The 22,649-nt window shown below is 40.4% G+C and overlaps 1 protein-coding gene across 1 annotated transcript; it reads left to right on the top strand.

Annotated features, from left to right (window-relative positions):
• The first annotated feature begins 6,357 nt into the window (after positions 1-6,357).
• CHMP2B (charged multivesicular body protein 2B) lies at positions 6,358-18,358 on the top strand. The gene is made up of 6 exons (XM_086631253.1): positions 6,358-6,469; positions 9,608-9,699; positions 12,588-12,782; positions 15,296-15,398; positions 16,241-16,347; positions 16,505-18,358. Exons 1-6 carry the CDS (start codon positions 6,436-6,438, stop codon positions 16,616-16,618), a joined length of 645 nt encoding a protein of 214 aa, XP_086487379.1. The 5' UTR covers positions 6,358-6,435; the 3' UTR covers positions 16,619-18,358.
• Positions 18,359-22,649: the final 4,291 nt, after the last annotated feature.

Here is a 22,649-nt window from a genome sequence, read left to right as displayed (position 1 = left end):
ACACTAAATTTTAGCTGAGATACACGTAAGAGGTACAAACAATAAGAACATTACCAAAAAGGTCTTCTGTTTAGAATCAATAGATTTGGGTTAAAGGCAAATTATTTGAAAACAAGTTACTGAAGCAATATTCAATCAAAATGACTACTACCAGTCATAAACAGACGGGACCCTCTAACTACCCAGGGTAATAAGTCTCGTATATTATTGCTGGGAATTCCTTCAAAGCCCAAATCATTTTTTAGTTTGCAAAGCTCTCTAATTTATTTTCCATGGTTGGGAGGAATCTGCTGCTAAACTAAAACCACAGTTTTACCTCCCATTATCTCTGCACATAAAGAGTCACAGAGCTTCGGGCTAGAATTAACATGAGATAGGCTATTATGACTGTAAGAACATTTAGCAGTCCCTGTTGACTTTGCAGTTTGTAATAATAAATATCCTCCCCATAATCTCTCGCCCTTTTTTCTAAACTTTATGCCTTGAGGAGTTCTTGAAGCTTGTGATAAAATACCAACAGTATTTACCTATTTTGTTGCTAGCCTGGATTTCCTTTTCTCCTTGGGCAAAGTCATTTAAAGATATGATATTTGCAAGTAAATGCTTTTAAAAATATAACCCTTGATATCATGAATGCCCTATAGAAATATGATGTCCTTCTGTACTTGATTACTGAAGCAAAACTAAATCTGCTTGTACAAAGTAATGGCACTATTTTATAACGAAGCGTTCACTCTTTCACCAGGGAAGAACCTTGCAATCAGATGTGAAGGTTACAAAAGATGTAGCCTGCAACTGAAAAGTATCTTATTATCACCAATCAAGGTGATAATTAAAACCAGATTTCCGTAAGGACAAGTTAGGCATTTAGAGAGTTTCGCAAAGTACTGAACTTCACGTACATACTAAATGGAGCAAAGTACTTGTACTTTATTAAGATCCTGAAAGGGACTGAAACTAAGGTGTAATCTTGCTTACATAAGTATATTTCTTCGATACGCTGTTTCCGTGCAACAGAAAAAACTTACTTGCCTAGTCTCTCACAAATATTAAGGAAGTTGGGTTTTTTGCTTCATTTTGTTTTGCTGTTGAGTGGTTTGGGTTTTTTTTCCCTGAATTGTTCACAAATGCATCCAGGAGTAAAGAAAAATAAGATGAACACACAACATTCTTTAAATGTTTAGAGTTTCAGTTCACTAAAAGCTCTTCAGCAAACTCTACAGTAACATTTCATATTTAAGATACTACAGTTTTTCTTTAACTCATTCTTGATGTTTTTGCTTAGTCAGAAATCTGTCAAGTGAATTCAGTGGATTATCAGGCAAAACATGCACATCACAAAGCCCTTCTCACATAAAAAGACAATTTCAGTCTCCAAAGATGTCACACAGTCCTCCTCATAAGAGCCAATTAAATCAAACCATGCTTCCACACCTAAATGTGTATCTCCCTCTATCCTGTACATCTTGTGTGCTGTAAGGCATAGATGAGTAGCAGTTTATTTGCAATCAATCCTTTTTAGACAGAGAAAGCAAGAAACAAGTTATGAATAAGACCAACAAAACATTCTCTTTGCTTCACATACATGTCCAATTCAACTTAAAATGTGAGCAGATAGGAAGCAAGACATTCACTCGTATTTCAGATTCACCACATTCCTTAATATTTTCTTAAATTAACAAAAAAATCTTTTTTTCCTGATAATGAAAATGTTTAGAATTATAAACTATTTCCAAATAGATAATCCACTGATTGTTCTGTAGTTCGCTGACTTGATTCCCATTGCTACATGAGCCAGCAGTGTGCCCAAGCAGCCAAGAAAGCCAATGGAATCCTGGCATGTATCAGAAACAGTGTGGCCAGCAGGAGCAGGGAAGTGATTGTCCCCCTATACTCAGCACTGGTGAGGCCACACCTTGAGTACTGGGTCCAGTTTTGGGCCCCTCACTTCAAGAGGCACGTTGAGGTGCTGGAGTGGGTTCAGAGAAGAGCAACAAAACTAGTGAAGGGTTTAGAGAACTTGTCCTATGAGGAGCAGCTGAGGGAGCTGGGACTGTTTAGTCTGGAGAAGAGAAGGCTCAGGGGGGACCTTATTGCTCTCTACAATTACCTGAAAGGAAGTTGTAGGGAGATGGGGGTCGGTCTCTTCTCCCACATTATGAATGACAGGACGAGAGGGAATGGCCTCAAGTTACGCCAGGGGAAATTTAGGTTAGATATCAGGAAGAATTTCTTTACAGAGAGGGTTGTGAAGTATTGGAACAGGCTGCCCAGGGAGGTGGTGGAATCCCCCCCATCCCTGGAGGTGTTTAAAAACCATGTGAATTTAGTGTTGAGGAACATGGTTTAAGGACCCTGACAGTGCAGGGTGAATGGTTGGACTCGATGATCTTGAAGGTCTCTTCCAACCAAATGATTCTATGATTTTGGCATTATTCTTACTTGACAGCAATTCACTACTACCGTTATTTGTAGCCAGTTAAATAGATTTCACAAGGGAAAACTCTCTCACAATTTTACCTTCAGTGTTTGCAAGGCTTATTTCATACCTGTGTATTTGCTAGACGTGACTCTCCTTTTTCCTCCTATGAGTGAGGAATTTTTCAGTTCTCATGAGCTTTTCACAAAAGTTGCTGGAAAGTTGCCTTATCTGCAAGGTGAGAGCAAGATACGTTGTATAAAACACTTTTTTATACTTGTACATGTAAACAAGTTATTTCATTTTGAACAAAGCAGAGAAAATGAATTTCAGAACTACGGTACCGGAGGGAACATCCAGCGTCTTATAGCTGCATCATTTCCACTGCTTTTCTCCATCCTCTTTATCCTCACCTCTAGGGTCTTCTTCATATATTCCTATTGTTTCTAACTTTATTCGTCACAAATTTCCACACACATCTTTTTTGAAGACTACTGATCCTCTCCTACCCCTTTCCACCTCACCTTCTCCCCAGGCTCTCGCATTCAGTGCCCACGGAGCACGTTGCCATCACCTCTCCACCCTGGAGAGTGCACTCCAATTTCCAAGTACGGTTACTGATGAATGCAATTAGAGATAACACCATGACACGAGCGCAGGCTTCTGCAGAGCCACACATTTAAAACCAGCCATAATGCTCAGCCTGTGCCACAGCAGATTCTTACTCAGGAAAGAAATTCAGGTGTCGAGTTGAACTGCAGCCTGAGGTTCCACAGGGTCTGCAATTCCCTCTTTGCCTTTTCCTTTTTGTTCCCCTCTTAACTCAGCCTACCTTCATACAACAAGGTATAAAAGGTCATGTAGGCTGTACAGCACAATCTCACAAATTCTCACATGTGTAAGTGTAAGAATTGTCTTTTGATTTCAGTGTCTTGTGATTTCAGTCTTTTGAGTTCAGTGGAGCTCCTCCAGGATAAATAAAGCATTGGCAAGTCCTTGCAGGATTTGGAAGATGGTCAGTTTCTGAGGCCCTAAAGACACTTCTCCTCATAACCTTATTTTATATATTAAGCACTGTGCATTTCATATAACAATACATTTATACCAGTCTTTGATCATTTATGTCGTTCAGACTCCTACGGTTTTCAGCTTTCTCACTTCATTCTTTACTACATGTGGCCTCATTTAATTTCCTTATATCAGCAGATGAGAAATTAGACAGGCCCAGAATAGATCAAACAGAGTACTGAATTTGGGTCATTATCCACACAGCATCCCAAGACAGTCTGCCTTAGCTTGTCAGCTAAAGTTCACTTGCAATGTTTCCCTCACCCTAGAAAGGGAGATAAGGAAGACTAATAACTTTCATTAGACCAGCTGATACAGCCAGAAATCTTGAAAAGATTTAAAGTATAACCTTGAAACTTTCTTCAAGACTCATATGCCTGAAAGCTTACCTCTTCTTTTTCTCCTGTGAGTGCATCAGCAAAGTATTTTTTGCAAATCAGCCACTATCTCTACTCTTCTGAAGAACAGTACTTGAAAGAACTGATTTGCAACAGCCTTTTCATAGCAACCACTTCATCTGAGCACCTGAACATGTTTAGCTTTAAGCAGACTGAACCTAGTCACCTGGTTTAAATTAACAATATGCTTAAATACTTCAATGGACCAATGCTAAAGAATCTTGTATATGTATTTAAAAGCAAACACACAAACACCCACCATCTTTTTCTAAGTACAACTCTGGAATGCAGACCAGGTTTCCTGCAATTAATCCGCTTATCTGATGAAAATTCATTTTTCGTACTTTGATTTGAAGGTGCTCAATTTCAAATTGATACAGGATATCATATCATCCTTCCGAATCAGTTTTTGTGTCCTGCTTTACTCAGTATCCAGCAACAGGAAATACACAGTCCCTGCTTTTATTTGCTACTGATATTTGCACACAGTCACTAAGGAAATATCATTTATTCCATATGGTTGATTTTTAAAGTTTGTCTAAAGCACAAAGGACTAAGATATTCTTTTTATATATTGATTTGCAAATAGATCCTGGAACAGGACATTGACAATCTAAAAGAAACACTGAAGTTTAAGAATTATTCTTTTAAAAGATAAATTCAAGGGCTTCTCTTATCCTATCACTACTACCAAAAAACCTCAAATCACGAATACGATAGCATCCCAGCATTCAGGCTGATAGCACAAAAAAGTAAGTCTTGGCAAGGAATAGATCAGACATACTTTATTTATTGCGGTCATGAAGCCTATTACACACATCTTTGTTTACCTCATCGGGCATAAACATTCACGAAGAAATACTGTGGAAAAATGCTTTGCTGGTCTTATAGCTAATTAGCGCAATTTAAGAGTACCGCATAGTTAAACTGCTCAGCCTCTCTCTCAAGGAAAGTGGGGAACTAAATCTAAATTATAAGTGCTCTCCTCCCCTTCACCTGTGCGTTTTCAAAGCTAGGATATCAGTTTTGCTCACTAACTCAGCTTTGACCGATCTGACCTAACAGACAAGAGTAAACTTGTAAAGGGTATTTTATTTAACCTATAGTGAATCGCTGAACTTCCATAGTATCTATATCATCACATACGAGCTGGATTTTAATCTAGCACAATCGATGAAGAATAACTAACATGAAAAGACGACATGAAGAACAATGAAAACTTGCTATTTGCAATAAAATTAGTATTTCCAGAAAATAAATACTGTCACCAAACGCATAGTCTGTATCTACCTATGTCGACATATATCTTTGCACTGCTATTATAATATTCTAATAGATTGGTTTCTCCATGCAAGGTTATAAAAGTGTGGTTTATTATAGTACTGTCACCATAAACTTACAATTCTTCCCCAAGTTAAATTTATAACTAGCTATCAAAATGCACTACAACATTACAATTACTTGTTTTTCCTTACAAATTAACATAAACTCCTCAACATGCTCAAGTAAAGGTCTATCTAGCTAGTATCCACACCGATAACTCTGTATTTTCTACTATAGCTTCATTTTTTTTTTTTTTCCTAATGTCATGATGCATGCGTAGGTAACTGCCAATGATGAAACCACAGCTACATGGTAAACTACCTTATTAAAAATTAAGGATTGCAATTAGACTCTGAAAACCGAGAAAATCAGTATTCCTTTCTCCATGCATCTTGCACACCACGGTAGCTGTGATCGTCAGACAAAGGCTTATCTGGGAAAATTAACGTATTAGCGCTTCCCTCGGCACGGCAGTGGCTCAGGACGCGGGTCCAAAGCTGGGATGCTCCTTAATAAAAAACCCACCCCCCACCCCCGCCGGTGTGCTCGCAAAGGCTGGCGGAGCGCCGCGCTCAGCCCGCACCACCCACAGACACTGACCCCACGCGTGCCTTAGTCGCGGTCTGAGCCCAAGCCCCTGCAGCCGCCCACCCGCCCAGGCGCACGGGAACCGAGCCCGACCAGCGCTACGTTGCTGATCGTGATTGATTTTTAATAATTAGATATACACGAAGAAAACCTAAGCGGAGCGGGCAGCCACCGTGACCCGGCCCGGGCTGCCCCGCCCGCACACCGCCGCCCCCGGGGGCACTTCCCCGGGCTCCCCTGAGCCGAATCCCAGGCTCGTCCCGTCTCCCACGGTGGTCCCGGCGCGCCTTTCCCGCCGTTCGGGGCGACCGAACTCATGGGCGGAAAGAAACCCAGCAGGGAGGATCTGCCACTGCCGCTGCCCCGTCCCGGGAAGTGACTCCCTCGGGGGAAGACGGTCCCCGCGGGGAGCGCGGCTCGCTTCCGCACGCTCAGCCTCGGCCCCGAGCCGCCGCCGCCGGGTAGGCGGGCGTAGCGCGGCGGCCCGTCCCGTCCCAGCCCCGTCCCGCCCCTCGCCGGCGGGGAGGCGGAGCGGGGCGGGTCCGCGAGGCCCGGCCGCTTCCTGGTCACCTGAGGAGGAGGCAGGAGCCCGCGGAGGCGGCGGTGGGGACTCCGGCGGCTCCGCGTCTGGCTGCCGCCATGGCCTCGCTCTTCAAGAAGAAGACCGTGGATGGTGAGTGGGGCACGGGGCCGCCGCCCCCCCGCTCGCAGCCCGGGGGTGGCTGTCCCCAGCCCTCCCACCGTCTCGGGCGCGGAGCTGGCCCTGGCTCGGGCCCGGAGGGGAGCGGGAGCCCGGGGGTGGTGGGGGTGCCTGCGGGGCGGCCTCGGGCCCTGTGTCCCGGTGGAGCGGGAGCTCGGAGGGAGAGGAGGAGGCCACAGCCCGCGCGACGTGACTCACCGGCGGCGCTCGGGCCAGGCGGGGCGGCGGGGAGAGTCCCCGGGCCGGGCCGGCCCCTGGGACAGCGAGTTCCCCGAGCCTCGGGCCCTGCGAGGCGGGCGGACCGGGGCGAGGTGCGCGGTGGAAGCCGGGCCCTGGTGATTCCGGTCTGCGGGTGAGGGAGGCGGAGGAACGCCTGTCGCGGGCAGCGAGGGAACAAAACAGGCCCGCGAAGAGTTGGGGAGCCGAGAGGGACAGCGACGCGAGCGGGGCTGGCGGCGGGAGCCAGCTTTGCGCGGCGGGGAGAAGGCGGCCGCGCACGGCCGCAGGCTCCGGGAGCCGCCGCCGCCGCTGCTTGCCGCCCTTGGCGTGGTGCGCGGGTCTTAAAACAAGCTGGTCCTCGCGTTTTTGTAGTCAGTCTGTTGACGAAACGCTTAAGCTTGACAGAGAAATGGCGTTCTGCAAAGTGAGCCCCAAAAAGATCGCTTACCTGACAGATCGCGGTCCGGTGGGTGACGGCCAGCCCTGCGAGTCGGTGTGCCCCGCGCGTGGCCGTGGGGCAGGGGCCGGCCAGGGGCGGTGGGAGCACCGGCTGTCTGGCGTGTTGGGTGCCCGCTGCCAGATCGAGTGGGTCCTTGTTGGAAACGGCTCTCCAAAACTGACGCTGTGCATCAACCAATTGTGTGTCGCCGAGGGAGAACACGTGCATTTCCCACTTGTCTCTTCCCATTTTTGGTGCAACACCGGAGAGGGGAGGAAAGGGGAGATGGCACTAAGCTTCCGTGACCAAGGCGGATTGTAGGAGCCAGGTCAAGCCCTGCTGTGTGTCCCTTGCCCAACCTGTTTTAAGGAGCGGAGGTGCTTCCTTCTTACCCTGGCGCGCGAGGCAGCGTGACGCACGGGAGTGGCTGTCGGTAGAAGGCTGTCTCAGGAATACTCCATCATCTTCTGGCTGCTGGAGTGGAGCTAGGAATTTGTGGCAGTTATCACAGAGAAACAAGTACCAAGTTCTCATCTTGGTCTTCACTTGCAGAAACAAGTGAAAGGGCCTGTAACTGCAGATAGCCCTTGTTTTCAGTTTATTGCCGTCCTTAGTTTGAGCCACTGTCTGAGACCAGAAACAATGGAAATAAGCGTTGTGTTCATCTTTATTGTCTCCTGACTTAAGTACAGTTCTTGTTTCTTATTGTCTTGAAGTTCCTACTTCTCAAGCTTTCTACGCTAAGGGATTATTTTTTTTAATAGTTGTTGTTGGAAAAGACAGCCTTGTATGTAGCTGTCAAGCTTTTTCTTTCATTTTCGCAAGTGCAGCTGTGCAAGTGATATACGTTTGTCTACCTTCAAAATTACTTGCCTGTAGCATTGTTTCCAGAATAATTTTCACTGCTGCTTTGCCGGTGTGAAGAACACAGTGTTATATTCCGTGTCATCTTTCAGCTCTTCGTTATTGTCCATTGAAAAGTCTACATCTCCTGAAGATGCGTTTTGTGTAGTTCTTGGAGCAGTAGTTGTGCTGTAAAAACAGATCTCTCTTTCACAGAGTTTGTTTGGAACATGTGTTTATTTGGCCAAAAACAATTGGTGGGAGGGGGTAGTGTATATGCCCTCTTTAAAATTCCACTGAAGGTCTCGGGTTTTCTGATTCAAACCTATTCAGGTGTAAACAGTTTCAGTGATGGATGTTTTACAGTATTTCTGGTTGTGGGAATGAAGAACATGAATGCTGCTTTCTGTTTTAGAAAAATTGTCGTGAGCCTTAAAAATGAAAAGAGTGGCTGTGGTCTCTCAAATTCATCTTTCTTGCCTTTTATTTCTGTTAGTAAGTACAATAGCAGTGCCCTGCCGTGATGTTACTTCTGTGGATTAGAAGAAAGAGCTCTAAACAAAGCTTATGTGCCAGTCTGCTCCTTTTATACTCCCACCTAAAGTTTATCTAGTGTCGTGTAGACACATACATTAGGAGTAGGTGAATCTCTTCCTAAAAATACAAACTTCTTTCCTCTATAAAGGTCAGAGGATGCTGAGTCAGATGCAGACCTCTCTACCTTTGCCCAGGTGAATCACACCTAAGCACATGCTAACAAAAGTTAATTGCAACTAGCATAATTGATTGCCTATATTGTAAATACTTCCTTTAATAAGTGGGTGTTACCGGTAAATAATTTTAACATGGTACAGTGGACAAAACTCCTATGAAGGATGATATGTTTCACCTGTCAGTGTTCAAGCTTCTTCTGGCTACATCAGTTGTCAGGAAACTTAACTTCGCGACAAAGGCCTCCACTTTCATATCTTAGCATTCTTAAGCATCTGCCAATTGAAAAAGTTCAAACACTGCTGCTTTATAGTCTGACTTGAAGTTGGGCTGCACAGATGGGGCTCATTTGTGGAGGAGAGTCATCTCCATTGAACCAGAATAAGGACAGAGATGAGCAGGATCCAGGACTTGCATCTAGGAGTATCTTCACGGTTTTAACGGATTTGGGAACTCCTTAACTGCTCTGAGATCTCGTACATAAGGTTTCTTCAGCTGATCTGCCTGATGCAGTCAGGCCTGACTTGTGGAAAAGCAGCAGGCTCACAGTGAAGGTGGTGTTGCTGAGTTAGGGTTGAACTTGCAGAAAAGTGTGTGTACCTAACTCTTACCGTGTGGTTAAGGCTCTTGCTATGGTGCAAGGAAGCATACTAGGTAAAAATAGCCTTTTTGTTACGGGATATGGCCTATGCTGCTGAAACATAATCACGTGGCGTACATAAAATTATATTTTGCTAATAGTTCATATATTTGAAATTCTGACAGTTCTTTGGTAGTCGACAGTTCGTTCTGAACAAAGGGAGGTTGTCAAACATACTGCATGTCTGCAGAGTGCTTAGCAGATAAGATGTTTATGTAATATTGAAAACTTTTCCCAGCTGTAAATATTTTCTTTCCAGATATAATAAAGGAGCAAAATCGGGAGTTAAGAGGTACGCAGAGGGCTATAACCAGAGATAGAGCAGCACTTGAAAAACAGGAAAAACAACTGGTAAGTAGCACGGGGAACTTTATTTTGCCCTTTAGAAACAAACACACCCCCAGATATAAGAGAAGACTTGCAAAGTACTAAAGGTGCAACTCAATGTATAATAGTTGAACACTTTTCAGTTATTAAAATTGGGTTGGAAAAAACTTACTATGTAAAACTGATTCTCAGTCTTTAACATAGGAAAAGCCTGAAACAATGTGCTTATATTAAATAACCCATTCATTTTTCCCTTCCATTCTTAGCATTCTCTATCCTTTTGAAGGTTTTTTTCTAACAGGCTTGTAAATTGGCGATCTTGTACTGGAAAAATGAAAAGTAGTGTCAGTGCTATCATGTTACCATGACTCTCCAGAGGGAAAGAGTACTTGAAAAACCATAGGGTATCATGAATACCCCATAGGGTTCTTATTTTCATTCATATAGAACTTCCCTAAAACTAACTAATAATAGGAAAACTATCTGCCTCAATTAAGATTTATTTAAAACTTAATATGCGTGAGCTATCAAGTACTCAGTGAATGGATGCTGCACCTGTGTGGCAGTATAATTGGATAAACGGATGTGACAGATGGTGGAGTTTGATGCATGAAGACATGCTCAGATTGTGGGAAAAGCTATGCAAATCCAGCCACTGTTTCAATAGCTACTGAGGTGGTGTTTCATGGCAGCAGGTCACATGAATACCAAAGGCTAGAAATAATAAACTAAAAGAGGTTTCTGGAAGCCTTGAACATGTAAGATGTTATAGGTTACTCATAGAAAAGGCATTTTTCAGTATGAAATATTCTGACTCTTAATTTTCATGAATAATCAGGTTGAAGTTTTGATAACTCACTACAGTAAATTGTTTCAGAAATACTGGATTTCGGAGGAGAAGTAGTAAGTAGTGAAATATGTCTTAGAAAAATTTAAAATTTGCTGTTGCAACGAGAGAATCAATGGACAGCAAATATTAATTTTCAGGGTCAGGTTGGGTGAAAAAGGACCGAGGGCTTGTCAGTCAATCTCAGAACATTTTGTTATGTACTTTCTTCAGAAGGACGTTTTTTTTTTTCCTTAACTATGAGATACTAACCTGAGAAAGCTCAGTTATATTACTTCTATGTGTAAAAATACCTTAAAGTATGCAGACAATTGTGTTCCAGTTCACTAACCTCATATGTCTATATGAATTTTGATTATTTTTTTTCCAGAAGAACTTAACTGACTTGAATAAGCTTACCCCAGACCTCTGAAAAACAAATAATGTATTGCAGCTCTTTACCCAAATTCTTCTTAACTAGGAATAAAGTCATTTCTGTACAGGGTTTGATTTCTGCAGGTTGTTCATCTGCAGTGATTTAGCAATAGTTTGTGTAGGTTTGTATTTTGCTTTGAAAAATCAAATTATAAATGCTACTTAGGTGTTTCGTCTCAGTGAGAAAATCCCTATATTAAAATGTTTACTGTTAAAACTAGGGTGCAAACTAGTGTTTGCTAATGGTATTAAAAAAGGATATATTCTGGACATGCTGTAGAAATTTGTTTTTGTGGTATCTGTGAGCTACCTGCAAAGAGGACAGCTTTACATATATTTCATGCCTCTAATGTTTGATCAATCTCTCTTGCTCCTTATTTGCTGATCTGTACCTTCTTGGATTAAAAATGGTATGTATGACACGGCCTTTCAGAAATTATGGATTTGCAGAGAAGACCTTGTGCCAGTGCCATCTCTATAACAAACTTAACCTAACATATCTTTCCTAGTAGTAAAGCTCATGCAGTAGGTCAGTTTACACTTGCCTTTAAACATGACCGTTTTGCATATCCTGGCGACCAGTATTTACCTTTTCAGAGCAACATATTTCCTTATAAGTGCAGTTTTCTGGACTACCAGTGCACATAAAGTGAAGCAACTGTTTTCCTGTAGCAGCTATATTCTCCAGAAGAATCACAGGAGAAAGCTGGTCTTTAAAGTCTGCTTTTACTTAATGGTGAAGATCATGATGTGCAATTGGACATATACAAACAGCTGAGATACTGTGGCAAGCCCTCCTTGAAAAGGCTGAAAAGGGAAAACTAGTTGAAGAGCTTACATTGCCAAGTTACAAATCAGAAGGCGTGGTTTGAAAAATCCTAGGTGACAAGATAATTTGTGCCAGACGTTTTCATGGTACCTCTGGGCTAAATAGCTTGCTATTTTTGTTTGAATTAATAGGTTGGAGTTTGGGGTTTGTTTTGTAAGCCAGAAGAGATTTTCTTGAGGTTTAAGCACATGTTGTAGACAAATTATACTGCTTTTATTATATGTTAAGTCCAGCTAAATTAGATGGGCAAACAGCCTATAATTATTGCTCATCTAACTTTATCTACTTCTTCCCCAAAAAGGTGATGAGATTCTCTCAAGGATGAAAAAGTGTTACAAAGAACCTATGAACTCCCTGTTTCTTCTGTGGGTGATGTCACTTGTTTGCCTGTGAATGCAAGAAATCAAAAGTAATTAGAGTCAAGGCACTAATATGTGGCTGGCCATAATAATTTCTGCACTTTTTGGCTTTTTTTTTTTGAAGTGTTACTCCCTATCCAGATATGGAATTGAACATGCACATATGAGTGAACGTGAGGTTATGCAGAAGTTGAAGCCTTTTGAGGAGCTGTGGGCTACCATACTATAATTCAGTTTTGTTGTGTGTTTTTTTTTGTTTTTCTTCTGTTCAAATCATAACAGCACTCCATTCATTCTACTAAATAGCCTTGGTAGAAAATAAGGAAGATTTTATGTAACTTTAAATATCTTCAAAACAATCAGGAGGATAGTTAACTTTTGGAATTTAATTATTAGTGTTAAGGCTTAATTATAGTCTTTGAATGAAAATTCTGTAGAATTAATCTTATACCTTTTTTAACAGGAGCTGGAAATAAAGAAAATGGCTAAGACCGGTAACAAAGAAGCCTGTAAAGTGCTGGCGAAGCAGCTTGTACAACTGCGGAAGCAGAAAAATCGAACGTATGCTGTGAGCTCTAAAGTCACTTCTATGTCGACTCAAACAAAGGTCATGAACTCTCAGATGAAGATGGCAGGAGCTATGTCAACTACAGCAAAAGTAAGGTGTTACAAGGCATTCCTTTACATTAAAATGCAGCATATGGCTGCAAAAGTTAAGTTGTGTTGTTTTGTATAAGATAACTGAAGGGATAAAACTTATTGCTTAATACCCCAAATGGTGTTGAGGATACAGTAGGGAATGTAATTTCATTCATATTATGAAATTTTTGGCTAGTCAATCCAGCCAGTTAGCACCTAACTAAGCATATTTTCTTGGGCTAGACATCTGCCAAATGTTTGCATGATAAAAATAAACTCTAATGCCAGTGGAAGAACTCTCTTAGTACGTCAAAAACCTCAAACCATGCTGCTACAGTGTCTCACCTGTATATCTTGTCACAAACAGTTTTTATCGGGAAAAAGTAGGGCATGCTTCATCTAGCAATCAAGGCAGTGTGTCACAGTAGCTTTATGGCTTGTACAAAAAGTAGGTGATTGCATCGGATCTTGAGTTCCTAAGGAAATCTAATCTGGAATTCCCTGTGATTCTCACTCTCTGTGCTTGAAGGAAATAGTATTGCATTAAGTTTTCTCACATATCTCATAAAAAGAGTCTGAAAAATCTCAGTTATCTGAGTTAGTTGTGAACTTTCCTCTATTTCCCTGAACTGATAAATAGAGAGTTTGCATTTGGCAAGCAAGATGGTTCAGCTTGAGGTGTAGGAAACAGAATTAGTGTGCATCATTGTAAACAAGTTGTGCTTTTATCACAGTCCAAGTTAAATACAGTTATGTGCCAGTTAAACACAGTCATGCAGTGCAACTTAGGGCAGAAAGTAGTTATGGCTAAGGCTTTGCTGTCAGGTATCTTTTAGAAGCAGTATGTTGGCACGTATCAGCCATTCAGTGGTACAAAGTTGTGGCTCTGTTGCAAACTTTCCATCCTCCATGACTAACCCACAAAGAAGGAGCTTGTCTGGCTGTACAACCAATCAAGTTAAACAGCTTATTCATGTTCCTACAACAGTGCTGCATATGAACAAGTTGGTCTTGCTTTTTAATTATTATGTGGTTGATGTTTTTATCTGAGACATCCGGGATTAAATTTCTCAAAACCAAAGTGTCACTAGACTAATTATGAAGGTTAAGTCGGTAGAAAAACAAAAAAAAAAGAGTAAAACCAGAAATTAACCATCGTCCAGAAAAGTAGTGTTTTTTTGAAACACAGCAGGTACTTGTATGGGCTAGTTTGTGTAACGTTATTCGAGAGAAAGGTGTTAAATTCTTTTTGGTCACTTTTAAAGTGAGTATTTTGCCTTATCAACATGGGAAGCTTAAAAAAGAAAAGTATTCGGTCTTTCATTTTGAAGCTCTTAAACTATTCTTAATATCAATGAAAAATATATGGAATCAGTTGCCTCAACAAGCAGGACAAATACACGAATGCGAAGCTTTCAAAGTATGTTCTATATACTTTTTAGCATGTATGGCACTAATTTTAGACATAGTAAAGTCACATTAATAGTTACCTATTTCTTTTAATCATGCAACTGACGCTTATTTTCTGAAGATATATAAATTTTATATCAGTTTAGTGCGAATATTTTTTGATGTCCATCTATAACTCTTGTAAAAGAATTCTAAGGAACCAACACCCTCTAAGCCCAGAACAACTTTTTAAATTCAAATAGTGTGGCTATGAACACAGCCTTTGAAATTCAAGTAACATTAGAAGCATAATACATTATCACTTTAAACAAACTCAGATATGAAGGCAGAAGAGCTTCTACGAAGCCAGTAGTGGCTGTAGTAGCTTGATAGCATCCCTTTTAATTAACCAAATCTCTTATCTTCTCAGACATAGTTAGACTTTATGTTTGAATTGCTCATGTCTGTATTTAGGTTTTGACATCCCATGAGAGATACAGTAGCTTGCTTCTAGGAGAGAAGAAAGTACAAAATAGCAGTGCCTGCCAAGGCAGTGCTGCATGCTTGTTGTAAAACAGGTCAAGTTTGTTACACTGTCACAGGAAGATCTCTGCCTATTACAAAGATCCACCCTAAGCTGATGTGTACTTCCTAAACACTTCGATACTTGCTTTTCAGAGAGAAGTATTTTTTCCATAAATTATATCATAAAGAAACAATTGCAATTTAATGCCTGTCCTCTAGTGGTGGTTCAAATAAATGTTCCTTACTGAAGAAAAAACCTGCAGCCATTCACCTCTTCAAAATGTATAGCTTGCAAGTTAGGAAATATTGTCCCATTCTTTTCATTTAGATCAGGCAGATTTTTTCCTTATACAATGCCAGGAGAAGGGTCGTGGTGCAAGAAAGATGTGTATATTTAAAAGCATATCTAGTAGGGTAGAAGATAACTATTTCTTACTAGGTGCAGACTGTACTATTGATCTGTTGTGTATCTACAGTTCTCATGGGATGTAAAGAAACAAGGAGAGTGAAATTTGGACTGAAGGGGTTTTTTATTAGAAAGTCTTGTTCTCCCTTAATGTATATATTGGTATTTACTAATGTCTCCTTGTATGATTAAGCATTTTTTCAATTTAATAGACAATGCAAGCAGTTAATAAGAAAATGGATCCGCAAAAGACACTACAAACTATGCAGAATTTCCAGAAGGAAAACATGAAGATGGAAATGACTGAAGAAATGAGTAAGTTCCACGCTTCAGGGAACATCTAGCTGCAGCCCACAGCGCTCTTGGAAGGATAGAACCAGTCTAGAAATACTGATGCTTGAGGTTCTATTTCTACAATTAATGAAATGGACAGCAAAATCAAAGAGTGAACAAAACAATGCATGTCTGAGCCTGAGGCTTTTTAGTAGCTCTAGATACTAAATACAGAATCCATTCCTTCCCATCTTCACGCAAAACACCTATCATACTTCTAGAAAGAGCCTACTGGAAGGGAAGGGTGTTTGAGACCACAATCATCTTCATGGTGGAGGGAGGCAAGTTTCTTGTTCCCGATTGCATCTGTCCACTGTTAACTAAATAATACCAAACTTCCTGGTGTTGCTAGCGCAGCCTCCTTTGTCCTAATCCCTGCTGCTGTGTTGGCTCTAGCAAGTAGCATGGACTCGAAGCAATACGGTTGAGCAAGATGCGAACACCTCAACTGTGCAGAACTGTATTGCTGCAATTCAGAAATTAGCTGAGTAGTTAACAATTTTCTCAACTTACTTGGAGGAGGAAGAGGAAAGGGACTTTTATGGAACTGTAGAAGATATTTTTAAGAAATGTTAAAATCTAGTAAGGGGGGAGATAGAGAAACTGAACTATATTGGTAAAACAAAACATTTTTATAAAAGCAGTCGTGCCTTACCCAGTTGTTGCCCTAGCTGTGCTCACAGGCTTTGCAAGGCAGAGGTAAGAAAGCCAATAAACAGGTGCTTTCTGTTGGTGACATTCTGGAAGGGTAGAAAGATGGTACTAGGTTATTTTAGTAACGTTTTTGCTTAATGCAGGATGAATTCTTCTTTTCTTTCTTTAAGTTAATGATACTCTGGATGATATTTTTGATGCTTCTGATGAAGAGGAAGAAAGCCAAGATATTGTTAACCAAGTGCTTGATGAGATAGGAATTGAAATCTCTGGAAAGGTATGGCTGTTTTTACCCAGTTCATGTGCTGCTTTCCCTTCGTTCCCTTTTTACAAACAGCTTATTCTAGCAGCCTTTATTTCACTGTCTTACTCTAGAAGTCAGCTTCTCATAACATGTATTATTTTGACTGAAGAAAGTTTCTGTCTTCTTCTAGATGGCCAAAGCTCCATCAGCTGCCAGAGGCTTACCATCTGCATCAACATCAAAATCCGCTACCATATCAGATGAAGAGATTGAACGACAGCTCAAAGCTTTGGGAGTTGATTAGCTTGATGGAAACACACAGTCTGTGTTCTAATTATACAGCTGCAGACATGTAAAAAGTGCAAATACTCTTTCAATGCAACTGATGTCTAGGAAAACTCTGAAGCTTCGGAAGCAACAACTTGAAGTTGGTACTGAGCGAAGGAGAAGGGGAGAATATTTTGAATCAGTTTATAGGGAGAAGTACACTTGATGTGTCCATTGCATGGAGTCTTTTTGAGCACTGGACCAACCAGAGATGTAGTTCTAATGATAAATTCAGTTATACTGGGTCTGAATCTGTCCTCTGAATTCAAAGTTTTCTTCTATCTCAGATTCTGATCTCTCTGTAGAGTTGGCTGTTCTGTGGCTGGTGGTGATGCCTCCTAGGACAACACCTATATAATATATTATCATTTTTATAAAACTACCACTATAGAAAAATTCTTCGTCTGTCATCTTAGCACAAATGAAACTTCACCTTTGCTTTTAGTTGGAAACTATTTTCTTTTTATGAGAAATAGCCTTGAAAGCATAGCAAATTTAGGTGGAAAGAAAAAGCATTTTAGGTATTTATTTCAAGTTCCTGTAGTAACTTTGATTAAATAATAGCAGGTTGTTCTTTTTACTGAAAGGAAAGGATACAGTCCTTGCAGTTAATTTTGCTGGAAGAGGATTTAAATTTGTTAGTGAACTTTGTTGCATGAAAGGCACTGATTGAACTCTATTGTACTGTAACATAGCTGGTTTCAACAGAATTGCTGTGCCTTTATGTATATAAATCTTGTACCTTTGTGATTTTTTTCAGAATGAGTCTTTGAAAGGTGCGTAAACTTGTACTTAAGATGTTTTCACAAAACACTGTGGTGAGACCTCTGTGTACACTCGATGGGACTCAGTGCTGAAGTTCAGAAATGCACTTGTTCAGAAATGCAACTTGCACACTTGCAAAAAGGACATTTGCCTGAGACAACCTTTGTATATATTTTACAATATTTCCTAGTGAAAGATAACTGTGCATAACTATTGTTTACTAAGATGCAATTGATCACATTGATAAGCTAAATCTAAATTTTAGTTTTGAGAGAAGTTTTGGATGATACCTGATAATTACTTGCCTGAACACTCTAACACCACTGTTCTGGTTCTGTGAAGGTTTTTCTATAGTCTCCAAACTGTGTCAGCATGATTCTAGCTTCAAGTGGAATGCATTGGGCTAATGAAAAAGAACTGTTGATATTTGAAATAGATGACAAAGCCTGAGAATGCAGTTCCCAGTTATGACTCCCCAGATGATGCGAAGTTCCTCAGCCCTTACTGTGCTGGAGAGTATTTTTGCTGATTTAGTGGGGCTGTTCATTGAACAGAAACAACAAAATCACCTTGGCTTTAACAAGAGAAAAGCAAAACACTTCCCAAGAGTGAAACCAGGATAACTGTGGGGGGAAAAGCTTCACAAAGAGACTTCACTGCTAGAGAAACTGTATCAGGAAATCATAACTTCTGTGAATCTACTGTTGTCACACCATCTGCTTTTTAGGATTGAAATCAGCAGAGAAAGAAGAAACAGGTGAGCCTTCATCTGTTTTTTGGCACAGAAACAGAGGTGTTCTTTCTCTTTGAAGGAAGTAACAGACAAACCATGAATCTGTGAGGTAGTGGGTAGGAATGTGTAAGTTTATATATTGCATATATCCAATAAATGAGGTGAATTTTTTTTTTTTACATTTTGTAAAAATCTAATAAAAGGCTTTTTATTCCACGATGACTTTGTCCTCTGTAGAGTTAGCCTTACACATCTGTCTCCTAGTGGGCTTTCTTTGGACTCCTGTTAGCACTGATAAATTTTCCTTTTGACCTGAACTATAAAACAACATAACATTTTGTTGTAGTTGCTTGTGGGCCTTTGACTTAAACTGAACATTCACTAAACCCTTGATCAAATTTGCTTTCCCTTCTGTCTGTAACTGAGTGCCCAAGTAGTGCTCTTGGGCATTGAAGCAAAAAACATAATGTGAAATGAGTTAGGTATAAAATGTTACTGATTGATTGTATTTTGGTTGAACACCAAGACTTATGTCCTTTCTGAGTGAAGTGTGTGGTTTATCTTTTTAATGGCTGTCAACATTGGGCATAATTCTATTATGAGCTCTTTCCTCTATCTCTGGGGTCTTTGATGAACAGCAATAAAGGCATTGCTTTTGGTGTCAGTAGGACTGCTGAACTAGGGCTACTGTCAATATCTATCCAGTGTTTCTGTTAACAGTTCTCTTAAGTCCTGCAGCTCTCATCTGGATAAAAATCTTCCAGTAGCAGAGTGAGAAGTGTTGTGGATTTGCAGGCTTGCTTACATTTATTTCAGTTATAGTTAGTATGTTGTAGTTCTCTATAAGAAAATTACATCCCCTACTTGAAACAAATTCCTTTTAAATGTCTCTTAACAGACTAAAAAAAACCCACCTCACTCGATCCTTAAACTCCTTTATCCTTGCTGACGCCTTAATAGCAACTGAATCTGAAAGCTGTCTGTCCAAGAACAGCAATGCAATTGTACACACACCTAGGAGTGGCTCTGTTGGGGCAGACCAAGGTCCATCTCGCCCAGAGTCTTACGCCACAAGTGCTCATAAGCAATGCCCAGCAAAATATGAGAATAAGATAAATGTAAATAACGCTTCCTCCCCTAATACTCTTCCAACCTCTAAATAGTTTAAATTCGGAGTGCTTCCAGAGCTGTATGTAAGTTCCTTGATATACAACAGCTTTCTCGTCTGTGGACTTGTCCATATAAATAAACTTCTGGCACCAACATTTTTAAGTAGAAGAGTTCCACAGATTTTCCCCCACCACATTAAGAACCACTTCTGTTTTTTCTTAAGCTTCTTTCCAGCATCCCAGTGTTTTCGCCTAGTTCTTACATTAAGCAGCTTGCCTCCATCCAGCCTTTTAATACAGCTCACAGTTCAGTAGACCTCTATTGCATTCAGTGTGCACACATTAAATCTAGAAAAGAGACAATAGCTTAAAACAGTTATTCATCTTACCTTTGATCATTGGCTTTGCTGATAAGGGCCTTCTCCAGTTCTGTTGTATCCTTTGGGTGAGGAGGACAGAGTGCTACACAGTACTTCAGAGAGAGGTGAACCACAGATTTATACGCTGTCATAACGTCTTGTTTTGTCCTCTTTCTACTTTTATGACCCTGCCTAAAGTTACTGTGGAAAAAGTAAGAGCAAGAAAAAAAACCCGAACATCTCAAAGAAAAAGGGGCGCAGCCCATGTTAGTGAAAAAGCCAACTAAACTGTTACTTGCAGGTTTAGGAAGCTACCCCTCAGAAGTCTTATCGAGGAGGTTTTCCCCAATTGCCAACACCTGGTAAGTTGTTCCTACAGAAAAAAAAAAAAAGAATTGCCACTTCCTCTAAGTCTAATGGCTGAAGCACCTTAAATTGAGTTCATCCAGCTTTTTTTCTTTAAACAATTCTGATTTGTTTGCATTTCCGCAGCAACAGCTAGATGTGTTTAAACGGTGGCTGCTTCTCCCACTTAGCCTTTTGTCATTCTTTTGCAAGAAAACTTATTATGTGTCACTTTTCATTTCATTTTATTTTGCTGTGCTTCTGCAATTAGCCTTCACTTGTGAGACTTTTTGTAAGACTAGAAATCACCGTGTTACGGTAAGTCCGCTCTTGAATTAGCTACTACAGCATGCTAAAACGAGTAAGCACGTCAACACAATACACAGCTAAACAAGTAAAACATTACCAAAACAGAACCACAAACCATCACCTGAAATACCAAATGTATAAGAATACTTTATTGGGAGGGGGAAGTACAGGCTTACAGCATTTTTAGGAAGCCTTTTATAATTAAGAAAATAACTTAGAATATAAATAAAATTTATATATATATTGGATAGTTTCAACATACATAACGTTAGATCACATAACATCAAAGGTATACAAATGTGTGCCACCACCTTTACTGAGTGCTAATCTTCTCAACAGTATTTATCTTTTATCGTTTTGGAAAGTTCATAATCTGTCGATGCACATGTGGCAGATACCGGCTAAGGCTTGGTCTTTCTCTGCTGTAGTGGGTGAGCCATGCTAGTGGTGAGAACAACCTGAAGAGAGTACATAGCACCATTTCTCCCCTTTGAGTTATTAAAATGAAATTTTCTTCTAAATTAAGGGATTATATCAATGCATTCATCCATTAAACTGTATTTTTTTTTGATCCAGGAGCCTAATTTCCATAGCTGAATATGCCTATGGTCACTGTAATGGGTATCAGAGATAATTTAATGTACACTGGAGAGTGAACACTTAACTTGTACACAGTGTTTCTAAGTGGTCTTGAGCATTAAACTCCTTTTGCTTTCTGTGGGCCTATTATCTAGACATTTTCTAAATCATCAGGCCTGTTTTATGGAAAAATAAAATGTATCAGCCATTACTACTTGTGTGTACTTACTTAATTTCAGTCCTGGGAAAACAGTCAAAAACACATATATGGTAATGGGCTATTCTAATAACAATGAGCAGCGCTGATGAGATGGCTGGATAATCTATCCCTTGTGAGTACTATAGTCATTAATTCAGTGTTTCAGTGCCCGGCTTTCTGATATGTAGAGTTCTACCACTGTTTTTTTTTCCTCCCCCGATTATCTCTCTAGGCTAGATGACAAATAAGAGATTATTTTCAATTAGCGGGGTGTAAGAAAGTGGGAATGTACAATGCAATAAATGCTTCGTGTGAACACTTATGTCACAGCGCAAGGGCCTTCTTTTTTCTAGCTTAACACACTATCTCCGATGTAAGCATGTCTACACATGGATTTAATCAGAAAAAAACCACAATTAGTAGAAAGTCCAAAGTAATAAAACCCCTGATAATTCTCTAGTTTTCTCCCCTCAGGTCACAAACTCTTAAGGTAAGGTAAATTGCATCCCAATTTTTATAGCTAAGTCTATCCAAATCAAACTTTAAGGCATATAACAAATAAGCAAGAATTACCTTTGGCAACAAGCATAGAAAGAAGTAATTTCTACTCGGCACTCATTTAAGGCAGTCAAATGGTACGCTGAGACAGAGCACCCAGTAGGAACAGTGTTCACACCTCCGTACTGGTAAGTTTACTCTACTGTAAATAATGACAACAGTTATGGCACCCTTCCAATGGCTTTGTCCTGAACTTACAGAAGGAATTTACCTGAAATGATCCAGATCCACTCAGAGGTGTACAGAGCAGGTAGCTGAGTTTGAGCCATTCTCTGGAAAGGCAGGTCTTCAGCTTGCATTCCTCTACCTGGCTCTCAGATCCAGTGGCAGTCCCACAAAATCCCATGGGTATATGCCATCCTTGGCCATAAATAGATATTCAGCAGTGTCACCACTGCTTGTTTAAGGTCACTTTTTCTCCTTCTCTTCCTTAAAGTTATGATTTCTCACTGATGCTCAGTGTTCACCTCTGGAGATGGGTCCCTGCCATGTGCCTAATGGCTTACAGTCTTGCAAAGGTTAGCGCAGTTAGCTAGTTAGCGTGGAATGGGGGTAAAGCACGTGCATGGACATGCAGAGGCAAAATGCTTTCAATACTATAGCTGCTGATATCAAGCTTTGTAACTTTTCTTCACGTACAACACAAAGGCTTTGTTTCCTCATGCTTAGCGTACCTACATGGTGTTCTCCCTTAATCATTCAATGTACCACAGATGCAAGAAAGGCACTGCACAGGGAAACTGCAAGTACCTGGGCAACTTAGAAAGCATTTCTAGCTGAATAATGCGTTATAGGTTCCTTGCACTTAGGCAGAGACCTCCAACTCTTTGGATATATGCAATAGCATTTAATTTATTTCCAAACTTTTACATTAAAATCAGGTCTTCCACAACATACTACATATGAAGCTGGCTAGCTTGCAAGAGAAACAAATGGTTTAATGTTTTGTTTCTTCTTTTCTTTTCTTGTCTTTTTTTTTTTTTTTAACAACATAATATTTACAATATTTACAAGAAGTAAAACAGAAATCCACATCTATACATGGAAAAGCT

Source organism: Tauraco erythrolophus, chromosome 1 (assembly GCF_009769465.1).
Source record: "Tauraco erythrolophus isolate bTauEry1 chromosome 1, bTauEry1.pri, whole genome shotgun sequence".
Classification (NCBI taxonomy): Eukaryota; Metazoa; Chordata; class Aves; order Musophagiformes; family Musophagidae; genus Tauraco; species Tauraco erythrolophus.
Note: the sequence above shows the minus strand (reverse complement) of the source record. Positions and strands in the feature narration are given on the sequence as shown.

Bases quoted from the DNA above. Each gene is read 5' to 3' on its own strand.
- CHMP2B (XM_086631253.1), top strand. From the start codon at position 6,436: ATGGCCTCGCTCTTCAAGAAGAAGACCGTGGATG. The intron at 6,470-9,607 runs GTGAGTGGGGCA...TTTTCTTTCCAG, and splicing joins CAAGAAGAAGACCGTGGATG to ATATAATAAAGGAGCAAAAT. The intron at 15,399-16,240 runs GTAAGTTCCACG...TCTTTCTTTAAG, and splicing joins GGAAATGACTGAAGAAATGA to TTAATGATACTCTGGATGAT.